This window comes from Ambystoma mexicanum, chromosome 7q (genome assembly GCF_040938575.1).
Source record: "Ambystoma mexicanum isolate Mex_15411 chromosome 7q, UKY_AmexF1_1, whole genome shotgun sequence".
In the NCBI taxonomy this organism is placed as follows: domain Eukaryota; kingdom Metazoa; phylum Chordata; class Amphibia; order Caudata; family Ambystomatidae; genus Ambystoma; species Ambystoma mexicanum.
Genome location: NC_090941.1, coordinates 543263545 through 543287504, shown reverse-complemented (window position 1 = coordinate 543287504; position 23960 = coordinate 543263545). Strand labels below are relative to the sequence as shown.

General features: G+C 51.4%; 1 protein-coding gene across 1 annotated transcript in view; it reads left to right on the top strand.

The window, feature by feature from the left end:
• The first annotated feature begins 762 nt into the window (after nt 1-762).
• The window catches only part of CCDC122 (coiled-coil domain containing 122), a 140457-nt gene continuing 117259 nt past the window's right edge, over nt 763-23960 (top strand). Inside the window, exon 1 of the mRNA XM_069639040.1 lies at nt 763-1153. Within this exon, the coding sequence (XP_069495141.1) occupies nt 785-1153 (369 nt within the window). The 5' untranslated portion in view covers nt 763-784. The remainder of the gene's footprint in view (nt 1154-23960) is intronic.

The following is a 23960-nucleotide window of genomic DNA, read 5'->3' as shown; positions in this document are numbered from 1 at the left end:
ACCGCTGAGTGTACCCTCCTGATTTGAACTCACTTGAGTCGCCGTGTCAGAATAAACATCTTAAATTAAATAAGACAATAGGACTCAAGTTCCACTCCTGAAGTTTAGCCCAGTGTCTCTTTGTGTCTACAGTGTCAAAGGCACTCTCATAAACTATAAAGCATATATAAAGAGTGTCATGTTCTCTCTTCTTTCCTTGACGCACAAGAAAAGCCAAAGGTTGTATTTTTTAATCCACCTTTTCATTTCCACTAGTAGGAGCTTGGAAGATATCTTCGCACACGCATCTGTCATAGCACGAAGGCGATCATTTCCGGTATTATCTATAGACCCTTATTTAAATAACGGTATCAGAATTTATTCTTTCCAGCTAACGGGTATAAAACCCATATTTATGACATTTTCGAAGAGATGATATAAGATGGTGCCCCAATATTCGGGTTTATGGTTATGTTAAATTGGGTATTCCATCGGGGCCAGGGCGAGGTACAAGAGTATCACTGCTGGATATAAGTGCCTTCCTATTTTTGAAGTTTTAAGTGTTACTGTGTCCATGTTTATTTGTTTCACCAAACATAGATCACATTCTTCCACAATGTTTAAAATAAACATTTCAGATTAACATGAAAGATCCTTGTCTTGATATGCCAGAGAGTTAATTACAAGTACAAAGTAAGACGTTTGTAAATGATGCCAGTTTACTTAATTTATCAATATCATTAAGTACTCTGACAAATACACAAATGTCTTGCAGACTCACTTCAGTGAACTTGAACAACAAAGAATGATTATTTCAGTTGAACTAAAGAAAACAGAAAAAGACATTTTTCAGAATGAGGATGAAATTGAAACTGCAAATCTCACCTGTGTTAACCTGGCAACCCACAACCAATCTCTTTACGCACAAATCGTAAAACTGAAATATAAAATAAAAATGCAAACAGAAGATCTTGAAATTTTGCTTGCAAGAAACAATATGTATCGGGAAAAGATAGCTTCTCACAAGCAACTATTTTCAGAAGCAGAAAAGAAATTAACAATTGTAACTGATCTTCTGGAAAAAAGGAACGAAGTTTATGAATTGAGGAGAAGAAAAGAGGAATTAATATGTGATCTCGAGAATCCTGAAGGGAATACAATAAAGCAAGTACAGGTCAGGTGTATTTTCATTTCCATTGTTAATTATGTGAAATATTAGTTGCTATTTATTTTGAAACCCAAAAACTGTCTTTAGTAAATCATATCAATTATCATCTCTCAGAACAAGCGATCCCTTAGGATCACTTCTTGTATCTGTGCCATACCTATGATGTTGTAAAGCCTACATCTAAGGTGGAATTCCACAGTAACGGAAAGGATTTTTCTTGCATATTTTCACTGAAACATAAATGCAGTAAAGGAAAGTAGGATACAGTCCTTTTGCCCCCCATTACAGCACTCCTAGTCTTTGCTGCCTGTGCTGAGGAGTGGACTTCCGGGTAAATTATCAGAGGTCTTTGTCATTTTAAAGTTTGAGAATTGGCCTTTTTTCTTTATTTTCCTCTACATTGCTTGAAATGTTCAACAGCTGTCTCATTCTTTCGGCCATTATCATAGCATGTTCTGACAATCACACACATTTTTTCTTCTACAAAATAAATTGAATTAATTAGCACAAGCTTTCAATAACATTGGCAGATAGGTAAACTCCCTGGCCGTCTAATCAGAGCCCAAGTGCCCTGATAATCTCTTCACGGTCACCTTACAGCATTTAGAGTTATGAAGCAGGAATTAATGAACCTCAGGTTGTATGGGCACAAAACAGGTGTGTGTGCATGGCCAGTGTGAGTTGGCTTAGTGAAAACACCACAGTTCTTTTAGTCCATTGAGGAATAAGGGGCCAGATGCCCCAGCTATCTGCAATCCCTGTCCCCTAAAGATACTGGTTTTATAAGATATCTGGGCTATTACCACTATGAGGACGCCTCCTGCCTTACCCTTGAACCATCGAATGCAGTCAGGCTCCCAAGCTAGTGGCTGATAGGTCCGGTGGGGGTATGGGTAGGATACCCTGGTATCCCTCACTTGGACCCCATAACTGTGCAGGACAGAGTTGCATGTTGGCCAAAGATAATACTTGCACTTTAAGGGGACAAAGCTACTTGCCCTTAAATGGCAAGATACTACCACGAGCAGAGAACTGCACACTCAGCCCAAGACAGCCTCAGCAAAATAAAGTGCCCTTTAAAGCCATGGTCCGGCCTCCGTGTAACTCTTGTCCTTGTTCACATGTTACATCTGGGGAAGGAAAGCAATGCCCCAGGAACCAATTGCATGTCCACAGTAATTGGGATGCACACGTGCAAACACCTACGCCTAGAACATCCCATGGTAGGAGAATGAAAGAGACGTCCTAGGAAGGCGACGTGTGGATGTTTGGAGAAAGTGGTTAGGGCGATAGTTTGGAGCGATTTGGCTGTGGAGGGAGTCTGGAAAGACAACCGGCAATAAGAAGAGGCTAAATATGAGTCATTGGTAACTGGAGGGAGGGCCCTAGAAGTGTCAGGACTATAGGCTATTTAAACATAATACACAAGGGGGTTGTCCTGACCACTGTGTTTTCCCGGTCTACTTTCTAATTACTGTAAACCTGTTCTGTCATATAACACACATTTGAATTTCTTCAGTATGTAATAGTACTTCAACCAATCAATTGATGTGTCGACAAAATTAGAAACTAGGTACAGCTTTTATTTAATTCGCTGTGCATGCATTTCATAGTCATGCATTTGAATTTTTTGGCATAGTTTTTTTAATAAAAAAGGTTCAGTTTACCAAATGCAGTTTGTTTTTTTGAAAACATTTACAAAACCTTTTTGGCAACTGAAAAGGTAATATAATTTTGTTTATACATCACTAGAGCAGATTTGTGCTTAAAGAATTTAGTGCATAACCACCACCTATAGTGACAAGTGATAGCTAAAATTGCATAGTACAACCAAAGAAAGAAACATAGTTAATAGTTAATACGATTGATTGTATTTAGCCAGGCTAGAGGGTGACCTAACACATGGTCAAAAATATGAGAATCGGGCAAAGTCATGAGGCAGTGGCAGTTGGAAGTAGGTAGTGGTCGGTGGAAGTCACCCGGTTGTGGTAGGAGACCAGCGTTCATGATCAAGTACTGTTGTCCTTGCCCTCTAAATTCCCTTGCTTTTACAATGCTGCAGATTTTTGGTGCTTGCTTATCAGATTGGTTAGTATTTCTTTGGAAAGAGACCTGGCTTACCGAAATATGCAGTGGTTCTTACTTGTTTATAACGCTTAAGGACATGAACATTAGATGTTCAAATGTAATGCTCCTACACTAGTGGCATTGTGTTTCCAGCTTAGAATTTGAACATTTGAGTTAACTGATTTCCTACAGTGGTGGGCATCAATCCACAATGGCCAATGCTGAAGCTTTTATGGCAAATTACAATCACTAAAGTTGTCCTTGTTTTGCTCAAGTCACAGAACTATCTCTTTGCTACTAAAGAGTTACTTGCCAGAACTTCTCAATGTACTTCGCTCGGGTAACTATTGCAGAAAGTATACGCAATGCAAAGATCATTTTAGGGATGTGTTTGATGCCTCAAACATGAAAGCAGTTCTAAAACTCATTAATGTTGGCTATTCATTGAAGACCTTTACTCACAGTCTTAAAAGGAATACGCAAAAGAGCAAGCCCATTTCTATGTCATAAGTCTGTTTTGATAATATTTGAATTGTGTTTTATGGAGCATCAACTTGATGCCTTCATTGCTTTCATGAAGCTTTGAATTATTCATTTATTTTTGTTATTGGAGTGACTGCTGACCTAGCTACGAGAAGCGGCAGAGTGCTGTACAACAATGGGTTAATAGCAACACAGTAAGAAGGGCACAAGTTACATGAGGGCTGTGTTGGGTACAATTAAGCAACAGGAGAAGGAATTAGGGGTGACATGGGGTTGGCTGGCAGGTGTGATCGAGGGTGTCTACGGTGGGGAAGAAGGTGCTCCTTGAAGAGGAGAGTCTTTATTTCCTTTGTGAGTTTCATGAGGGTGCATGCAAGTCGAATGCTGCAGTAATGTCTTTTTTGGGAGTAGTCCAAACTGCAGATAGAACAGACTCTCCTTTGCCACCTGACTGTCGTTTTTCTGTCCCTATTACAGGACACACTGTTTGCCTAGCATCACTTGGTTCATTGTCCGTTCATTAACAAATTCAATTTGAAGACACACACTTGTGGAAATGGCCCAATTACTGTTTTTATGTTTGTAAGCATTCCTATCGAAAAATTATGCCTTCAATTTGTACAAATACATACATGGATTTGTATTATTATTATTATTATTATCTGCTGTAACCATGAGAGACTCTCCCCCCCCCCCCCTTGTGGATAAGGACTCTGTTCCCGTGATTAACTCCCTAATGCCCTCAAAGTGATGGCCTATATGGATTTGTCTAACATAACGGAACATTATCAATTCCATAAAGATGAAGTGCGCTTACGATATCCACAACAGAAAACTAAGACTATCCCTTTAAATCAGTCCTTCCAATGGACTGTGCCGGGATGCTGAAAAGGGATGATATGACAAGCGAGAGTGAGAGCCAGCGAGAGAGGTTGAGAAGTCTGGAGAAGCCAGAAAGCAGGGAGAACCAGGGGAAGCCCCCTGTGCATAACAGCGGGGAAGGAGGCAGAGCTCTAGCAGAGCGCAGAGCCTGTGTAAACCAATCGAGCTCTGCCACAGAGCCAAAGCCGTTGGGAGACCGGCATTTGAGAGCTGAAGAAAGCACCATGATTCAATATAGTTTGGTGGTGGCGTGACCATATAGCAACGGTTGTGGGCAGTCCGTCTGCAGAACAGCGCTGATACCACTGACTGGAGAAAAACACTCCTGACCCAAGATACAGAGCAAGTTTGCTTTGTAAGACCAGAACGAAACATACATGAGCCAGATGGTGCTACAAGTGAGCTGTGGATCCAGGAAGAAGTAGAAAAAGAGTCCAAGACCTTGCCCATACTGTTGACGTTACCCTTCTGTATAGAAGGTAATATAGGGAAAGGGACTACCAGACAGTTAAGAGAGGGACTCGTTATAACTCTAAATAAAACACCTGCTGGGCTAGTTGTTTGCTGCAGAGCTCCTCTATGTGGGCATATATAGCCTTGTGACCGAGGAGACGCGGAGCGGCTGGCCTGCCCACCTACCCTGGACGCTGGATTTGTGGTTGGGCGGTGTGCGGCACAGACAGGCTTCCCTGCTCTGTTACTGTTGGGTGCTGCCGCCAGCGGGATGAACTGAGTGGGGCAGTGCAGCTGGGGGCCTGCTTAGGGTCGCTGTGGAGTGGGTGTGAGCTGCAGCACACCACTGCAATCGAGACATTTGTGGCTGTCGGCCATGGTGGAGGTCGGGGAGCCCCAGCCTGGCACAGACAGCCAGGAGCCTTCGGTGAGCCGCTGTGAGGCGGGGCAGAAAAACAGCCTCCCGCCGCACTCGTTATCTGCGACTGCTAGCGACGGTGAGCCTCGGCCTGGAGGGGGCAGCCGGGAGCCTCTGGAGAGCTGCTGTGGAGCGAGGGTAAGCTGCATCTTGGAACTTGCTGTCGGTCGCAATGGGAGTCGGGTGGTTCCTGCCTAGAGGAGGCTGCCTGGCCCCCAAACGGACTATCTGCCCTGCTATACATCCCTGGGTGGTACACTACTGGAGCCAGACATTGTGGAAGAGTACGGGTGTGTAGAGCCTCTGGGTGCACCATCCTGTAACCTGATGCAAACCGGAGAAGTGAATGACCTACAGTGAAGCTGTGTGAGGTACGGATTGCAGCGATTCCCGTTCTCCTGTGATGGAAGGATCCCCCCAGACATAACAGGGATGCCCCGGCCCCTACTACACTGATCCTGCTTCCCCTTTAGGCCTTGAAGGGCCACCTTGTGGTTCTTCATTGGTCCCGCATGGAGCTGTGAGGGGCCTGACTGGGAGTCCTGTGGTGGTCCTGGCGGTGGCCTGTGAGGTGCTTGATCCTCCCCCCTGGTCCTACGAGGCCACCGCTGTAGCTCATCGGCCCCGGTGGAGCCACTCTGTGGTTCTCCCGTGGCGCTGCACTGAGAGGTGGGGCCCTTGCTGGCTGGGGCCTAGACTGGCTGGTGGGTGGCCTAGGGGTGCCTGGCCCAGAGAGGGCTGATCGCCTGGTCCCCTTGGCATCCAAACTGCTGTGGAGGATCAGCATGGGTAACCAAAAGAAACAGGCGAAAATGGACCAGTTCACCAAATCAGATCAGCTGGTCCCCCGACAACTGCCTTCCCTGCCCCCTAGCAGATTGATGTAACAGCCTTGCATCACACCCTCCTAGCATTGAAGGACCGCACAGACAATTTGGGGACTAAGATCGACACACTCACTTGCAAGGTTGACATCTCAGCAGTCGAGATAGATTAACTGAGCAGGCGTATGACGGAGGCAGAGCAACAGATGGGGATCGGAGAACATAAAGTGTCAGAATTACTAAGAGAAGCTGTGCTTTTACAGCAGACTGTAAAGAGTCGTGGGCAAGAATGATAACCTTGAAGGAAGGTCATGCAAGAACCTGCATATACCATGAGTCCCGGAATCCACCCTGATTGAGAATACAGAGAAATTTGTAGAGAAATTGCTTATGGATTCCCTAGGCTCTCCCCCTGTTTCCAGCATGTTTCTTGTGGAGAAGGTGCATAGGTCCCTGGCAGCTAGACCGCCTTGGGCGACCCTGAGCAGGCTATCATCACCAGGATCTTCAACTACAGGGATGTGATCCTCAAGGCAGCGATGGAGAAGGGCAAATTACGATTTGGCTCTGGCACAATCCGTGTGTTTGTGGACTTTAGCCCACAAGTTCAAGAGCAGAGGAAAACTTTCCAGGTTGTCAAGAATATTTTGCAGAAAAATGATGTCCGCTATGCTATGCTGTTTCCCGCAAAATTGAGGGTGTTTTCATAATGAGGGGAAAATGGTTCTTCACATCTCCAGAGGCGGCAGAGCGATTTTTCAGCCGTACGACCAACGCAGACCCATCCGCTGAGCTCTACCAAGTAAAAGTAGCTCTGTCCTATGCATTTTATTTTCTGATACCTACTCTGCGTTTGATATGAGTGGGCTCTTGAGCGGCCCTTAGTTCTCCTTATGCAAATGGTTGCCACAGAGAATTACATGTGTGGGTCATCAGTCACATGAAATCAATGTGACCGCCAACGGCTCCCCATTTTCGCATGAAACTGCGTAGGTGGGTGGTTCGTTTAGTTTCCCTAGTTTGTTGGGGGGCAGAGTTGCAGCCGGTATGTTGGAGTTTCTGCCGTGGGTGGGTGCGGGAGGGAAGGGGGGCTGGGGTGAGCACGGTATTCACGTCACGTTTGATTTACTTATATAGTTGCTGTTCCTTGGGGGCACAACACACCCGCTTAGCTATCCCTCTGCGCTCCACGGGGGGAGGTGGGCTGGTAAAATATTGCTGATATGTTTGCAGGATGGGGGAGGGAGAGCAATTAACGTTAATGACCTGGAAAATTCATGGGTTGACAAATGGGAAGAAATTCTGCTTGATTATGAACCACGTGAAAGGGCATCAGGTAAATGTGCTGTGCCTCCAAGAAACCCATTTAGCTAAAGGCGGTACACTGCCTGGGGCACCATGGTGGGGTTACATAGATATGGCTCCTCATATTCGTCTCACTCCAGAGAGGTCGCAACATATATACACAGGTCCCTGAACATTCGGTTGCATGGACAGATTTTTGATGAGGAGGGATGATTTCTTCGCCTAGCAGGTAAATGTGCATCAATTCCCCAAATGTCGATTCCCCAGATTTTTTCCACAGTTGTGCATCCCACAATCACAAATTTCCTTCCTATGGGTGGGGGACTTTGTTGCCCCGTCCCTGTCGATGCACCACTCGTCCTCAACTCAGCCGAGGGGGCATAGCAGACTATCACAGCCCTGTAGCTGCTTGGCGACACCTCAACCCCACATAAAGGGAGCACTTGTTTTATTCAGGGGTGCATGATAGAGCATCCAGAATCTATTATATTATGATCACGACAGACCTCTCCATATCAGTGAACACCACCAGAATACTGCCTCGGACACGATCGGATCATTCCCCGATGGTGGTGACGCTGTCTGGGCTGGATCAGGTGACCCGCCCACTTCAGTGGTGTTTCCTAGCTCGTGCCCTTGAGGACGCAGTGTTCACAGATGAAATTGCGCAGGATATACAGGTCTTCTTTCAGACAAATGTGGGTTTGGTCCCCGACCTCAAGGTTTGTATAAGGGGTTGTTTTATTTCTAGGAAAGGGAGGGTTGAAATCGTTACATAGACCTATGGCCACACTAGAGGGGGAGATTAGGGAATTGGAGCAACAACAGGTGCTGGGTAGCAATCCGAATGTGGTCAAGAGAAAGAGGGGAATATGCAGAGTTGGCTTGTAGGGAGAAGTATCTGGGGGACCCTATTGCTGCAACCTCCTATGGTGAGGGGGACAGGCCTAGTTGTACCCTGGCTTGGGCGATAATGAGGAAGAGATGCCAAGGCTCTATCCTTGAGATTACAGACTACATGGTGGACCTAGTAAGAGACTCTCGGAAGATCAACACAGTGTTCCGCACTTACTAGGACCAGTTGTATTCCTCTCAGCTACAGGTGACGTGGGATGAGATTATGCAATTCCTTGTCCGCACAGCTCTGGGATGGCTCGACCCTGTGCACTCGGACCTATTCCATGAATGTCGGGTGATTATGTCCCTCCCGAATGGGAAAGCTCCCAGGATGGTTGGCATAACTGCAGATATGAACAAAGAATATGCAAAGCTCCTGGCCCTCCATCTGCGCAGTATATATCAATACTCCATTTGCTCTAGAGTACTGCCGTAATCTATGAGGGCGGCGTTGGTGACATTGCTGTTGAAACCCGATAGAAAATCCCTGCCAGTGTGCCTCATACAGGCCGTTATCCTTCATAAATACGGATAACAAGATCATTGCTAAATTGCTCACTGATAGGCTTCTCCCACATATACAGCCCTAATTCTTCGGATCAGGCCTGGTTTATCCCTGTAGGTCCGTCCAAAATTATTTGCAACGCTTATTTACATTGATGCACAATGTAGATGATGAGGTCCCCATTGTGGTGGCGGCATTAGATGCTGAGAAGGCCTACGACTCTGTTGAATGGCCATTCCTATTCAAAGTCCTTTGTCGCTGAGGGTTAGGTTTTTATATTATATTATTATTACCGGTTATTTATAACGCGCTTAATACCAAAGAGTTTCTAAGCGTGGACCTGGGATTCGAATCTGTGCTGCTCTGCGTCGTCTTGCTTCCAAGACGAGCGCGTTGCCACTGAGCTAAACTATCCTGTCACTAGGTTAGATGTATCTTCAATGGATTAGGCTCCTGTGTACTAACCCCCCCACGCCCTCCAAGCCAACGTGCTAACAAATCAGATGGTATCTGATTACATCGAACCCACTAGGGGAACCAGACAGGGATGTCCCCTATCCCCTATACTATATGCCCTGGCAATTGAGGCCCTGGCCTGCAGCATAAGGGAATACCATGCCCATAGAGGGGTCAAAATCTGTTCCAATGTCTCTACTATGTCATTATACGCTGACGACATGCTTTTGTATGCTAAAAACCCCCCAAAAAATGTGCGGCCGCTAGTACAGGAGATCTCACGCTATGGCGAGTACTAAGGGCTAAATCGGAGGTGCTGCCCCTGACACGTGTGGCGCACGCTGGGGATATCGGGGAGGGTTTCAAATGCTGCCCTAAGGGCATCCGGTATCTGGGTGTGATGGTGTTAGCTGCCCCGAACTTGCATGGAAATCTGTGTCAACACGGGAGCAGCTAGAGCGTAAGGTTGGAGGTGTGGATTCTCCTGCCGCTGTTGCAGGCTGTGAGGATCTCCCTGGCTAAAATGGTAGTCGTTCCAAAGCTGCTATATGTTTTTTTTTTTTTTTTTAAACAAACATTTTATTGGAGTATTTGCAGCCAGAGAAAAAACACATTGACAATAGCATCACACTTCACATCAACAGATTGCGATCATTGATCCCCATTCTTGCGGTAGTTGAGAGTTCTGCCTTGGAGCCAGCGCGTTAGAGGAGGTCTTCAGATAAGGCATGGGTATTGTTCAGCGTAGTCCATGAACGGCGCCCATGTGTTGAGAAAATAGTTCAGGTTTCCTGCCCGGATTGCCGTAACCTTTTCAGCCACCACAATTTCCCAACACTTTAACCACCATAAGGGTATAGAGGGTCCTTCTGGATTTTTCTAGAGCCTTGCCTATATAGCTAATACTCCAGGATATGAGTGCAGAGCTGCGATCTCTGCCCCGACACAGGGAATTCCCCACCCCTAGTCTCTCCCAGGAGCACAATTCCAGGATCCCAAGGTAATGTCAACCCAGTAATTGCTTTTATGTGCTCGATAACCTCCCTCCAATAGGTCTCAGCCCTCGGGCAGGACCACATCAGGTGGAACAGGGAACCCGGGTGACGAGCACCCACGCCAACAGTTTAAGGGAATGTCGGGATTGGCTTTAATTAATTGTACTGGGGTGATGTAATATCTATAGCAGAATTTATATCCTCCTTCCCTATACGAGATACTGTGTGCTTTTATGCAACCTAGTCCAAATCTTGCCCCAATCCTCAACCTCTTTCCCGACCTAGGTCTCTCTCCCAGTCTAACATTTACTTTTCCTTTTTTGTTGGGTCCGTTCTGTCCAGCAGGTGGTAGAGTGGTGAGATTTTGCCTCTCTGGGCGGTTGATAGCAAGGAGGTCTCGAGTGCCGCGAGTTCCCTTGCCACCTTCTCCCTAACTGTTCTGTGGGAGGCCCAATGGCGGAGTTGGGCATAATGGAATCTCTCGGTCTCGCCAGCTCCAAATTTTTCTTTGCACCACTCAAATAAGATGGGGGGGGGGGCCCGTCCTCACAGATGTCTGACAGCTTTCCCAGCCCACCCTCATTCCATGATGTGAAGCCATGTGGGGGAACCCCAGGAGAGAAGTCAGGATTATTCCAAATAGGGGTGAGTCGCCGCAAGTGGCCCCCGCAGCACCAATATCGGGCTGCTGTCTTCCAGCTGCTGACGATAGCGGTTGTTGCCGAGAGGGGGTTCTGTGTTGTGTTCATTTTTACCGAGGGTCTGTGAGGGAGCCCTGCCGGGGGAACTCGGCACCAGGCTTCTTTCAATTGTTTCCACAGGGGTTGGTCAGCGGACTGGGACCTTGTGTATGCGTGGGAGAGCTCGCCCACGAGTGCATATCTAGCCACATCCGGGACTCCCATTCCACCCAAGACCCTCCCTCTGAGCATGATCCTTTTTGCGATTCTGGGACCCCTCCCTCCCAGATACATTTCGGTATATTTCTCTGCAGGGCGATCAGTTCACTTGATGGGATGTTTACCGGAAGCGCAGCGCATTGGTATAGCAGCCTAGGGACCAGGTTCATTTTTATTGCGGCGATGTGCCCGAAACAAAAGATCTCTTGCTACTCCCACTGTTTCAAGTCTCGCCAGAACTCCCCCAGCAAATGGGGGAAGTTACTTGAGTATAAGTGTGATATGTCTTTGGGGTTTGCACACCAAGGTACTCGATCGCAGATTCTAACCATGGGATCGGTAACAAGGGGCTGTTTCTTAGTGAGGTTGATTGCCAATGCTGCAGATTTGTCTAGGTTCACCTTAAAGCCGGAGACCCGCCCGAACTATTCAATCTCCTCCCATAGGGGGGACAGGGATGTTTTCAGCTCCGTCATAGTTAAGAGCACGTCGTCCGCATATAGCGCGAACTTATACTCAGGTTCCCCCACTGTGAGCCCTTTTATTTTTGGGTTTCGGCGGATTCTGTCTGCAAACAGCTCCATAGATAAGGCGAAGACCAAAATGCCGCGGGGGACAGCCTTGTCTGGTGCCCCTAGTTATATTAATCAGTTCAGATATGACGCCGTTAACGCAGAGCTGTGTGGTGGGGCTATGGTAATTGGCCATTACCCATCTTGTGAAATTAGGGCCGAGGCCATAGTGTATTAACACCCACTTAAGATACCCCCAGTCCACCAGGTCAAACGCTTTGTGCGCGTCCAGTGATAATACTGCCATCCCCTCCCCGGACCTAGATGCGCTCTCTGAGGTCAACAGTACGCCGAATGTTGTCTAGTGTCCCCCTCCCCGGTATAAACCCTGTCTGGTCACGGGCTATTAGGTCTGTGAGATGTGATTTCAGCCATGACGCTAGGATTTTAGAAAATATTTTTCCGTCGTTATTCATAAGGGTTATGGGCCTATAGGAGGCTGCCTGGTGCGTGTCCTTCCCCGGTTTATGAACTAGGATCGTCTGTGACTCAGCCATTTATTTGGTAACTGAGCCAGTGGGTAAGAAAGAGTTAAACAGGGCCGTTAATTGTAGGGCCAGAATGTGGGCATAGGTTTTATAAAATTTTGCGGTATGCCGGTCGGGCCCCGGCGCAGTATTTTTTAGGGCTTTTGACGGCTTCCTTAACTTCCTCAATGTAATCAGAGCTTCTAAAGCTAAGAAAGCAGGTTGTGGTACCAGGGGCGTGATTGGAGAAGTAACTGGGGAGAGTATTGCGGAGAGTGGGTTTACCAGACATTACTGCCCTATGGTGTCTCACTAACTCTTCCATTTTGTCCTTATCGGAATAAAGGGTTTTTACCGTCAGCTCCAGTCAGTGTAGAGATATTATTCCTGTTGTGGACTCTCTTTAATTTGTACGCGAGTACTCTGTTCACTTTATTACCTTTGCTGTAATAAAATTGTTTGGTGTAGGCCATGGATTTGGCGGTGCGATCAGCCCAGTGCATTTTGAGTGCAGTGTTAGCTTTCTTCCATGCCCGCTCAGTTTTCTGCAATCTATGGGGTTGCAGTTACTTCTCCAGTGAGACGACCTCCCCCTCCAACTTGACTGTGGCTAGTTTCGAAATCTGCTTCTGCTCCGCCCCAGCGCTAATGAGAGTACCCCTCACCACCGCCTTCATGGTGTCCCAGAGGATGGCTATGCCCATATTGGGTGTTGCTTTTTCGGTGAAATAGTTGGTGAGCGTTTCCCCAGCTTTCCTCTTTATGCTCTCATCCAAAAGAATGGGGTCATGCAGTTTCCAGAATCTCTGGGGGGGGGGGATGAGTGGAGCCTGAGATATTGAAAATTGCAGAGACTTGGGCATGGTCTGAGATTGTTTGGGTGTGTATGTCTATTTTGTCCAAGCATGGGTAGATGGACCCAGATATAAGCAAAAGGTCTATACCCAGGAACCCCTTGTGTGCATGCGAGTAATGAGTATAGTCCCTTGCCCGACTATTGTGTAGCCTCCATGCATCTACAGTTTCTGTTTCCCTCAGGAGTCTAGCTAGGGATAGAGCCTGTGTGTAATCAGCTCTGGTTGGTGGAAGAGTTTTATCAACCAGGGGGTCGGGAACCAGGTTAAAGTACACACCCATGATCAGGACCCCTTCTGCGAAGGCCAAGATCGTTGGGATCAGGTCCGCAATAAATTTGTCCTCGGCAGCATTGGGGCAATAAATAGAGATTATAGTGATCGGGCGTTCAGCTAGGTGTCCCTTCACCATAAGGAATCTCCTGCCGGGGTCTCTTTTATCTGTAATGTTTGTTAGGGGGATCTTATCACTAAGTAAAATTGCTACCCCACGTTTTTTCTCCCCAGAAGTGGCAAAAAAAACCTTTTGTACCTCCTAAATCTGATGCGTTTTTCATTGGCGTGCAGTAGGTGGGTCTCCTGAAGAACGACCAGATCCCCTTCCAGTAACCCAAGCCTATTCTCAACGGACCTGCGCTTCCCTGGGTAGTAAAGGCCTTGGACGTTCCATGTGAGGATCCTAAGTCGCTCTTTTCATCCAACCCCATTGGGCTTAATGGTTCGTTCAGCTATATGTGCATCCCTTCTGGGGATCATGCATGTCGCTCTTGTGTAAGTCCACTGATTCTGCGTGTTTGTTTAGTATGGCCGTATGTGTCAATGTGTTGGAAATCTTAGCTAAATGCAGAAGATGAGGAAAACCTAAACACCCGCTCTCCTGTCTAACCGCTTCCCCCTCCTTCCCCCACCCTTCACCCCTCCCCAACTTGTCAAATGGTAAGACTAAATGCATCCTACCAAACAGGGCAACTGGTGGTGCTCCAGCACCGAGCAACTAAGATCAGCTTGGCCCAACCCGGCTTTGAGCAGGACGATAACATTACTGATTATGCTGGGAAGAGGGGCGCTGGGGGCTGCATCCAGAGACTGGTGTTTTCTCAAGAAGGGTGGGAGGCCCCCCTTATTACCGCCAAACTGCATTGCCCCTCCACCTCTCATCTTCACCCCTCCCAGGACACAGTAGCACTGGAACTTTTAGAGTGTAGGGATAATGACTTGTGTGGATGTGCTCCCGAAGACTCCCGCAAGTGATTCTTTAGCCTCTGGGGTGCGAACCGAGCTTGTGGTGATCAGTCAGGCTTGGGGGCCCTCCGAGGGGGCCGCGGACCCTGCGTCTTCTGCTGACCTGCGTCCAAGACGCTCCTGTTTGCTTCTTGGAGGGACTCTGATGGATCTCCTCAGCCCCAGAGGCTTCACCTTCCCTGCGGATTCCCAGAAAACGTTCAACCTCTCTCAGCGAGTGCATTTGCTTTTGGGCACCCTCCCAGGTAAATTTCACTGATGTTGGGAATCCTCAGTGGTACAGGATACCCTTTCCACGTAGCCATTCCATTACTTTGAGCTCCTTTCGTTTCTGAAGGGTGACGTTCGCTAAGTCTTGTTAGAGCAGGATGGTTGATCCTCTAAAGTTGATTTGTTGCATCGCTCTAGCTTCTTTCATAATCTCCTCCTTGACTTTAAAGAAGTGGACCCCGGCCAGGACGTCCAGCGGAGAGGAGGTAGATCGCCTCGGGACCGTTCTGTGGACACGGTCTAATTCTAGTGGGGCATCGTTTGGGAGAGTTATGATGAATCCTAGGAGTCTTGAGACATACCTCCCGAGGTCTGGGTCCAGGACAGTGGATGGGATGCCCCTGAGGCAGATGTTATTGCACCTTGATCGATTTTCTGCGCCCTCCTATTTCATTTCCAACTGCTTGCATCTTGCTTCTAGGGCAGTGATCCTGTCCTGCCCGTGCGCCCACTCGAATTTCTGGTCACACCACTCAGTTTCCAGCTCTGTATTGCGGGATTCCACCTCGGGATTCCACCTCAGCCACTCTTTTGTCAAGGAGGCTGATTTTCTTTGAGACCTCTTCAGTACCCTTCTGAATCTCCTTGGTCAGGGCCTGCAGAAGGGCATTTAAGTCCGATTTTGTGGCAGATTGAGCTGCGCCTAAAGTTGACAGGCTAGGGCCAGTTCGATGATGGATGAGCTAATATTTCGCCTTTCTTCGCCTTTTCCAAAGTGCCCCCACTCATCACCACCGCTATGTCCGCCTGCTTGGCCGTTTTGCCACTTTTTGCCATTGTGGCCTGATGGGAGACGATGATTAAGAGTATGGTGGACCTTCCTGTGTCACCATCCTTCCCTTTCTGAGGCAGTCTTGAGCGGCGGTCGATGACATGTCCGGGGTTCCTTCGAGAGGGGGGGCACAGGACCCACGGTGCAGTTGATCCTCTGGAGCACTGGGGTGTCCCGGGAAGCAACGCAGAGAGCCTATCTGCGAGGGGACCCAGCCTCTAGGCCCCTCGGGAGGGCTCCAGCGCAGGCACTCTCTCAGCGTCCCCCAGATCGCTCATTTCGCCCCAAGGACTGCGGTGGTGCAGTGTAGCTGGTGTATCAAAGGCGTGTTACTGGATTCCGACTTCGTTAGCCCCTGTGTCTCTCAAAGTCCACCTTCCTTAAGCGGGTCCAGGGGTGCTTGGGCGGTGCGGGAATAGAGCTTCAGCATATGCCAGATTCCCCCTAGAGCATGCTTCTTTCCACCTCGCTGGGGCCCCCACCATTGGAATGCCAAGGAGCCTTGCAGGATCTCGACCGCCGCCTCCTCTGTTAGCCCATATGCTTCCTAGGGCTCCCCTTCATTTGGCGGGAACAGGGGAGCGTGGGTGGAGCGGGGCAGAGCTTTGGCGCGTGACAGAGTCACAGAGTCCCCTCAGAGTGTATCCCACCCCAGGGCCGCCATCGCCACACTAAAGGAGCACTGCGAAATCTCTGCCTCCTCCTCCGTTAGCCCTTATGCTTCCCGGGGCTCACCTTCAATCAGCAGGCATCTGAGAGATCCCAGGAGCGAGGAGGTGGGAGCCTTCCCACGGGGTGGGGGATCCAATGGCAGAGTCACTGGGGGGATCCGGAGAGGAGGGTTATGCAGGACGCTGAGCCGGGTGAGGAGTCGGGGCTCATCCACATGGAGTAAGCACCTGGAGAGTGCTCAATGATGGAACAGTGCTGCACCCCCGGTCGAGCAGCACAAAGGAACGCCCGGCAGCTTCAGCGTGTTGATGCAGGCGTTGGGAGAGTTTTCGCCACAGAGGCAGGGCAGCCGAAATTGTGTTGCCGCTGAAGGTCTGCTGCCCGCCAGGCCTACTCAGAGTTGACTGCAGGAACTGGCGGCTGTGAGGGGTGGGGCAACTGCCGCGCTCACGGCGATGATCTCCGGTAGCCCTTGTGTGAGAGAGCAGGGGATGGGTGGATCTTCCCAGGGCCTTGGAGCATATCTAGCTATGCTGTCACCGCTGCCCCCCGGCAGATCGGGCTGGGCTACGAGCATTGCCTTGCTCAGAGGGCCCCTCCTCCATTGCGGTGGCAGAATTCCTTCTACAGAAAGCAGCAGGTGCCATTTTCTTCACAAACGCCATCCCGGACCATAAGTTTCCGCTGGAATTATCGCCGAAGGTACAGTGAGCGGATACTGGAATTCATAAGCGAATTATGCCGCATTGCTCGGGCGTCCCATATCTTCAGTCGCACGCAAAATCGGGAAGGAAAGCCGGTAATATTCTGCTTGTGAACCGGAGCACACCAGGAGCTTCTAGGGAGCCATGCTTCGCACCAAGGCCCCAAGCCACGTCCTGCGCTATGTTTTTAACAGTGGTTCCCCCATCTAGATTTTGGATGCATGTAAAAAGTCTTCTGGTGAGCCTGGTGTGGGCGGGGAGACAAACCAGGGTCTCCTTTTAATACTCTGACCCTCCTGTTTGAAGAAGGAGGTCTGGAATACCCCGATTTGTTTGCTTACTACCTTGCGACACAGGTGCAGTACTCTGTTTGGTGGTGGCACCCATCAGCAGAGCTCCTACATGTTAGACTGGAGAAGGCGACAACATGGCCGCATGACCTGAAGGGGGTGTTATGGGGAGGAAGAGAAAGGCAGCTGGGGAGGTACAGCCAGTTGATGTCACTGCCTGGGAACGGGCAGTATAGAGGCGGGGCGAAGGGAGGTTTGCCCCTGAATTTACAATAAATGCCGTAAATGGGATTGGAATAGCACACGAGAAAGTATTAAAGCTTCATTTTGAAAGGTTGGGAATTCACACACTTGGAGACATGGTGCAGGATGGTAGATTGATCCTTGCTGATGTACTGAAGGAAAGGGGTGTCTGGAATGCTGTGACAATGTTGCTGGATTCAGGTTGAGGGAGTAGCTTCATAGCCTGTGGCCGCGCTTTTTCCCGACATGCCTGTGAGCTCCACCCGGTTCAATTTGCGGTCAACCCACCTGGAATCCCTAAATTGGTGTCTTCACTATACAAGCTTATAAAGGCGCAGCGGGCGAGAGGTCATACCACATTTAGGACAAAGTGGGAGTTGTCATTGGGGAATGAACTCTGACTCAAAATGTGGCAGATCTGTATGCTCTCCCAAAGAGTTTCCCTGAACAACAGATATTGTTTGATACACTTCGTTTCTACATCAGGCATACTACACCCCTGCCCAATTGAATAGGTACTACCCAGATAGGTCTGCAAGGTGCGCTAGATGTCAGGTGGGTCCAGCAGATTTTATAAATATGGTATGGGAATGCGTACACATACGACCCTTCTGGGAGCAAATCCATAGGATTATGGGTACAATGATCCCGGGCTGTCTCCCCTCTCCCCCCCAGCTCCCCTGAAACATGGCTCTTAGTTTGGTTTGATACGCCTTCCAGGGCTGAGAGGAAGTTGCTGGGAATGCCACCTACGGTTGCGTGTTCACTGACAGGCAAGGCCTGGGGGAATACTTAATGTGGGATCTTCAAATCTACCCATACCGAGATTTGAAATCAAAAAGAGGAAAGATGTATGTGATACATTAGTACAATCTCCTATCAACTGACCCCTCTGAGCGCCAAGGTATGCTGTGGGATATGGACCCACCTTCAGGACATTCTCTTTGTGGACAGTGTAATGTATGTTCTCCAGCATGGGGTCTGGCATGGATTCACATGCTCATGAATATTCCCCGTCGTCAGGCTGGGAATCCTCGGTAAAGAAAAAACCAGTATCAGTTTCGTTTCTGATCTGTCTTTCGTAGTAATAACCAATCACTGGTCTCTGTGTCATACTGACCACAGCCAATGACTGCCCTCTACCTAAGCACCGCCTCTGGCAGCCATCTTCAGATTTTTACCGCACGTTCATGTGTTGGGATCCTCGTGCTATTGCTCTCGAGCGTTAGTGCTTTTTTTCGCGCTTTTTCACAAAAAACTTCAATTTTTTCGGTCAAAAGAGCCTCAAGCTCCACCGATCCTACATCCGATCAACGGGGACCCGTGTCGGATTCGTCTGTGCCCCTCAAGGGTGAAGATTTCGTCGAGCTACACTTCGGAGGACTCCAGAAGCTTCTCAGGCCCGGTCTCGGAGATGGCCCAGGAGAAGGGAAGCTCGACGCCCGGAAAGCTGTTCAGGGTCTGCCCTGGATGCCAGCTGCAGAACGTCTTTAAGGAAGACGAACACTCTTTCTGCCTTTACTGCCTTCATGAGGACAAGACGCACGTGGAGAAGGACTGTGCGTTTTGCGGCAACATGTCGGAACGGACCATGAAGGACCGTCATCAACGTCTCGCCAACTGGCTGGAGGGTAAGAGCCCGTCTGGCGAGAAGAAGAAGAAATCCGAGCGGTCTTCTAAGACCTTTGAGGGCGCCCCGGCGACGGGGGCCCAACATAAGGCCAAGCACCGCGAGTCCGCTGGCACCGGGAGCGCCGAACGGTCGGGCTCTACGGGCGCCAGGCAGGGCGCACCCTCCCCGGCACCATCAACCACGAGCCAACGCTCTGGGTCGGGTAAGAGGAAGGCCGAGCACCCGGCGAAGCTCCTGGAGAGGCCCCGGTCGAGCTCTAAGGCAGAGGAGGAGCGTGGCAGTGCCCCCTCCCTCAAGGATAAGGCGGTGAGCGCACCTAAGGTGGTGAAGGCCTTGATCCATCCGACCAAGCCCTCTATCGAAACGGTCGCGGCGGCCCTGGCTCAGCCTGTGGAGGCTGCGCCAGTGGTGGCGACCTCAGGGCCCAGAATCTCCCTGCCTCCTCGGAGGGAGTCTTCTTTTGTGCCCATCGATAGGACCCCCGTGAAACCCTCCGGGGGGAAGAAGAAGGGGGGGCAGGGCGTCGTCGTAGATTCGGCCTCAACCTCAGAAGAGGAGCTGATCGAGGTCTTAAGCCACGGCCTAGGCGTGGAACAAGGCCAGCCCGTCGGAATGGACCCCGACGCGGGTGACGACGACGACATCGTCGAGGATACCGACGGGGCCCCTGCTCGCCCGTCGGATTCCCCTCTGCCAGCGCCGCGAGACAACTCGGCGGCCATTTTGTTGGCCATACAGTCCTTATGCACCGAGATAAGGACGAGGCTACCGTTACCGACGGAGGAACCTCTCCCGTCGGGGGATCCAGAACCGGGACCTTCTGGTGTTCCCCCTACCAAGAAAAGAAGGATCCATCCTCCACCTCCTTTTCAACCGTCGCGCCCCGTCCAGGCCTCCTCCCCGTCCACCCGAGGGGATGATACGGGGACTGACACGGCAGCGACGGGTACGGACGACGAGGCATACGACGAGGATTTTCCGTCGTCGCCTCCCACCAGGGCTTCTCCGCCCGACGAGATCGGATCTTTCCACTCCATGATCTCCAGGGCTTCCGAGCTTTTCCAACTCTGCCCTGAGGAGAAGAAAAAGGAAGGCTTCCTTTATCAGCGGCGCGAGGCCAAGAGGAAGACGGTCCTCGCAGTGCCTCTGTTGGACGACATTTGGGATGAGGGCCTTTCCCTCCTCAAGAACCCTTCCACTACGCCAGCTAGAAGAGACCGGTACGAGAAAAAGTACTGGGTCCCGGACACGGCCCCCCTATGCCTCCGGGCGCAGCCTACCCCGGACTCCGTCGTCTCCGCGGCAGCCAGGAAGAAAGCGGGGGGGGGGGGGTGCGGCCTCCACATCGACTTCCCCGCCGGACGGCGAGGGGAAGAAATTGGATGCTATGGGACGTAGAGTCATCTCGTCGGCAGCGACGACGATTAAAGCGGCCAACGCCTTGGCTATCGTGGCCCGCTACGACAGGGAGCTCTGGTACAAGATAGCTCCCCTGCTGGATTTTCTGCCGGACGACAAGAGGGCGGAGGCCCTTGAGATCCTCCAGGAAGGTGAAGTGGCTTCGGACCACGCCATCACCGTGGCGACGGACATCGCCGACACTGGGTTCCGCCAGCTGGGCAACGGCATTTGCCTTCGACGTCGTGGATGGCTCAAAGCTACGGACTTTCGGCAGGACGTCCAGACCAGAGTCCTGGACATGCCCTTCGACGGGAACAACCTGTTTGGGAAGACAGTGGACGATTCCCTTCAGGCCATCAAGGCGGATACTGAGACGGCCCGGGCCCTTGGAGTCCTGCAGCAACGACGGACGCCCTTTCGGAGCGGCGGAGGCAAGGGCGCCTCCAAAGGTTCCGGCGGCGGTTTCGCTTCCTACCGTCAAGCGGCCCGCTCGTCGTCGCAAGAGGCCTACAGAGGACGAGGCAAGTCTAGCGGACCCCGCCGTCGTCGCCAAGGAGGTCAAGGCGGCAAGGCCGCGTCCAAGCAGGATTGAACCGGCCGTGGGGTCGGGCCCCCACCGAAGCACCCCGGTGGGAGGCCGGCTGGCGGGCTTCGTCAGCGTGTGGGAGTCCATCTCCACCGACCGTTGGGTGCTGGACGCCCTGGCCCGGGGCCACGCGCTCGAGTTTCAAAGAAGGTGCCCGCGCGTCCCCCCCGTGGCCAGGAAAGAACTTCACGTCCCTCAACTTCTCCTGGAGGTAAAGGCGATGCTCAGAAAGGGCGCCATCGAACTCGTCCCAAAGAGGCTTCGGGGCTCCGGAGTCTACTCGCGATACTTCCTCGTGAAGAAGAAGACGGGAGGATGGCGCCCCATCCTGGACCTGCGACGGCTGAACAAGTTCATCAAGGCGCAGAAGTTCCGGATGGTCACCCTCCAGCACGTCCTGGGTCAACTGGAGGAAGGAGACTTCCTATCGTCGTTGGATTTGGAGGATGCCTACTTCCACATTCCCATCCTAAAGGGGCACCGAAAATTCCTCAGGTTCGTGGTCCAAGGGCGTCATTACCAGTTCAAAGCCCTTCCCTTCGGACTACGGTCGGCACCCAGGGTATTCACCAAGTGCCTCGCACCGGTGGCGGCGCAGCTGCGCCGCGAGGGGATTCACGTCTACCCCTACCTGGACGACTGGCTCATCCGCGCCAAGACGAAGGAGCTCGCCGTGGTCGACACGGCAAGGACCGTCCAACTCCTCACGGACCTGGGATTCTCCGTGAACTACGCCAAATCCCACCTGGTGCCCGCGCAAGTCGCACTGTTTCTGGGAGCGAGGCTCGACACAGTGTCCCTTCTGGCCTCCCCGTCGGAGGAGAGGACCAGGACCATCTTGGGCAAGGTGCAACGGATGTTGGTGGCCGACGCGGCCAAAGTGAGATCCATCAAGTCCCTCCTCGGGATGATGTCTTCCTGCATCTACCTCATTCCCATGTGCAGGCTCCGGATGCGCCCGTTGCAAGAATTCCTGGATGCGCGCTGGATCCAGACGACGGGCAGCTTCGAGGAAAGGATCAAGCTCGACGAGAATTTCCGACGAGCGATACGGTGGTGGGGCACCCGCGCGCATCTGACGGCGGGCATGGACTTCCAGACCCCAGCCCACCAGGAGACTGTGACCACGGATGCCTCCCTGGAAGGGTGGGGAGCGCACACCGAAAATCTGCACGCGAGGGGACTCTGGCTCCCGACGGAGAAGTCCCTGCATATCAACGTCCTGGAGCTCCGTGCAGTGTTTTGGGCCCTCAGGTCCTTCCTTCCGTCCCTCAAGGGCAAGGTGGTGAGGATCTTCACCGACAACACCACCACCATGTTTTACATCAGGAAACAGGGCGGAACCAGGTCCCCAGCGCTGTCCAAGGAGGCGCAGGACCTGTGGCATTGGGCCGTCGCCCAAGGGATTTTTCTGGTGCCGTTTCATCTGGCAGGGATAAAAAACACCATCGCCGACTCACTCAGCAGGGAGCTGCGCTCGTGCCACGAGTGGGAACTACGGCAGGATCTGGTGGATCGCCTCTTCCGACGGTGGGGCACACCCCAGATCGACCTGTTCGCGACGGCGACGAACACCAAGTGCCGGAGGTTCGCCAGCAGGTTTCCCCAGACGAGGAGCATGGGCGATGCTTTCTCGTTCCCCTGGGAGGGCCTGTTCCTCTACGCGTTCCCTCCCTTGCCTCTGCTAATCCGGCTCGTCAACCAGCTCAAGAGGTCACGGTGCAGGATGATCCTCGTCGCACCTGCGTGGCCGAGGCAGATATGGTTCCCGGACCTTCTGGACTTGTCAGCGTCCCCGCCGATCAAGCTGCCGGCGGACGCGGATCTACTCTCCAGGGAAGGAGGCGCCATCCTCCACCACGACCCGAAGTCGCTGAACTTGCAGGCCTGGCTCCTGCAGCGCTAGAGTTTGGAGGATACGACATACCGGCCGATTGCAGAGAGGTTCTTGCAAAGGCCAGGGCGTCCTCGACTCTTAAATGCTACGGACACAAATGGAAGAGGTTCTCTGTCTGGTGCCACGCACAGAAGATTAACCCTCTACGGATTACGGCTCCCCAAGTACTGCCGTACCTGCTGACGCTGGCCAAAGCTGGTTTGGCACACGCGTCCATCAAGATTCATCTTGCTGCGATCTCCCGATACACCAGAACCACGGGGCGGACGTCCTTGTGGTCTCATCGTCTGGTGAAAGAGTTCATGAAGGGACTGTTCAGATCGTTCCCGCCGGTGAAGGCTCCGGCCCCGGCGTGGGAGCTCAACGTGGTGCTGACCAAGCTCATGGGACCTCCGTTCGAGCCTCTGCACTCGGCCCCGTTGAAGTTTCTATCGTGGAAAACAGCTTTTCTTGTGGCCATCACCTCCGCACGACGAGTGGGAGAGATCCAGGCCCTTTCCTGCAAGGCCCCGTACTTGACTTTCCACGACACGAGGGTAGTGCTCAGGACGCACCCCTCCTTCATGCCCAAGGTACCGTCGGACTTCCATCTCAACGAACCTTGGTGTTGCCTGTGTTCTTCCCGTCGCCTTCGTCGCCGGCTGAGAGGACTTTGCACTCGCTGGATGTAGCTAGAGCGCTGAAGTTCTACGTGGACCGCACGAAGGGTTTTCGGAAGACGTCACAACTCTTTGTGAACTTTGGACCTGTCAATCAGGGGAAGGCTCTCTCGAAGGCTTCCATCTCCAGATGGCTCTCCGGCTGTATCATGTACTGTCACCGGTTGGCAAACCGACCGCTGCCTGGCCGTCCGAGAGCCCATTCCACCAGAGCGATCGCAGCTACCACGGCGTTCCTATCTGGTGTGCCCCTGCTGGACATATGCAGGGCTGCTACGTGGAGGTCGACGCACACCTTCACGAAATTCTACTGCGTCGACCGGGATTCCAGGGAGGAGTCCAGGGTCGGCCAAGCAGTGCTGCGCAA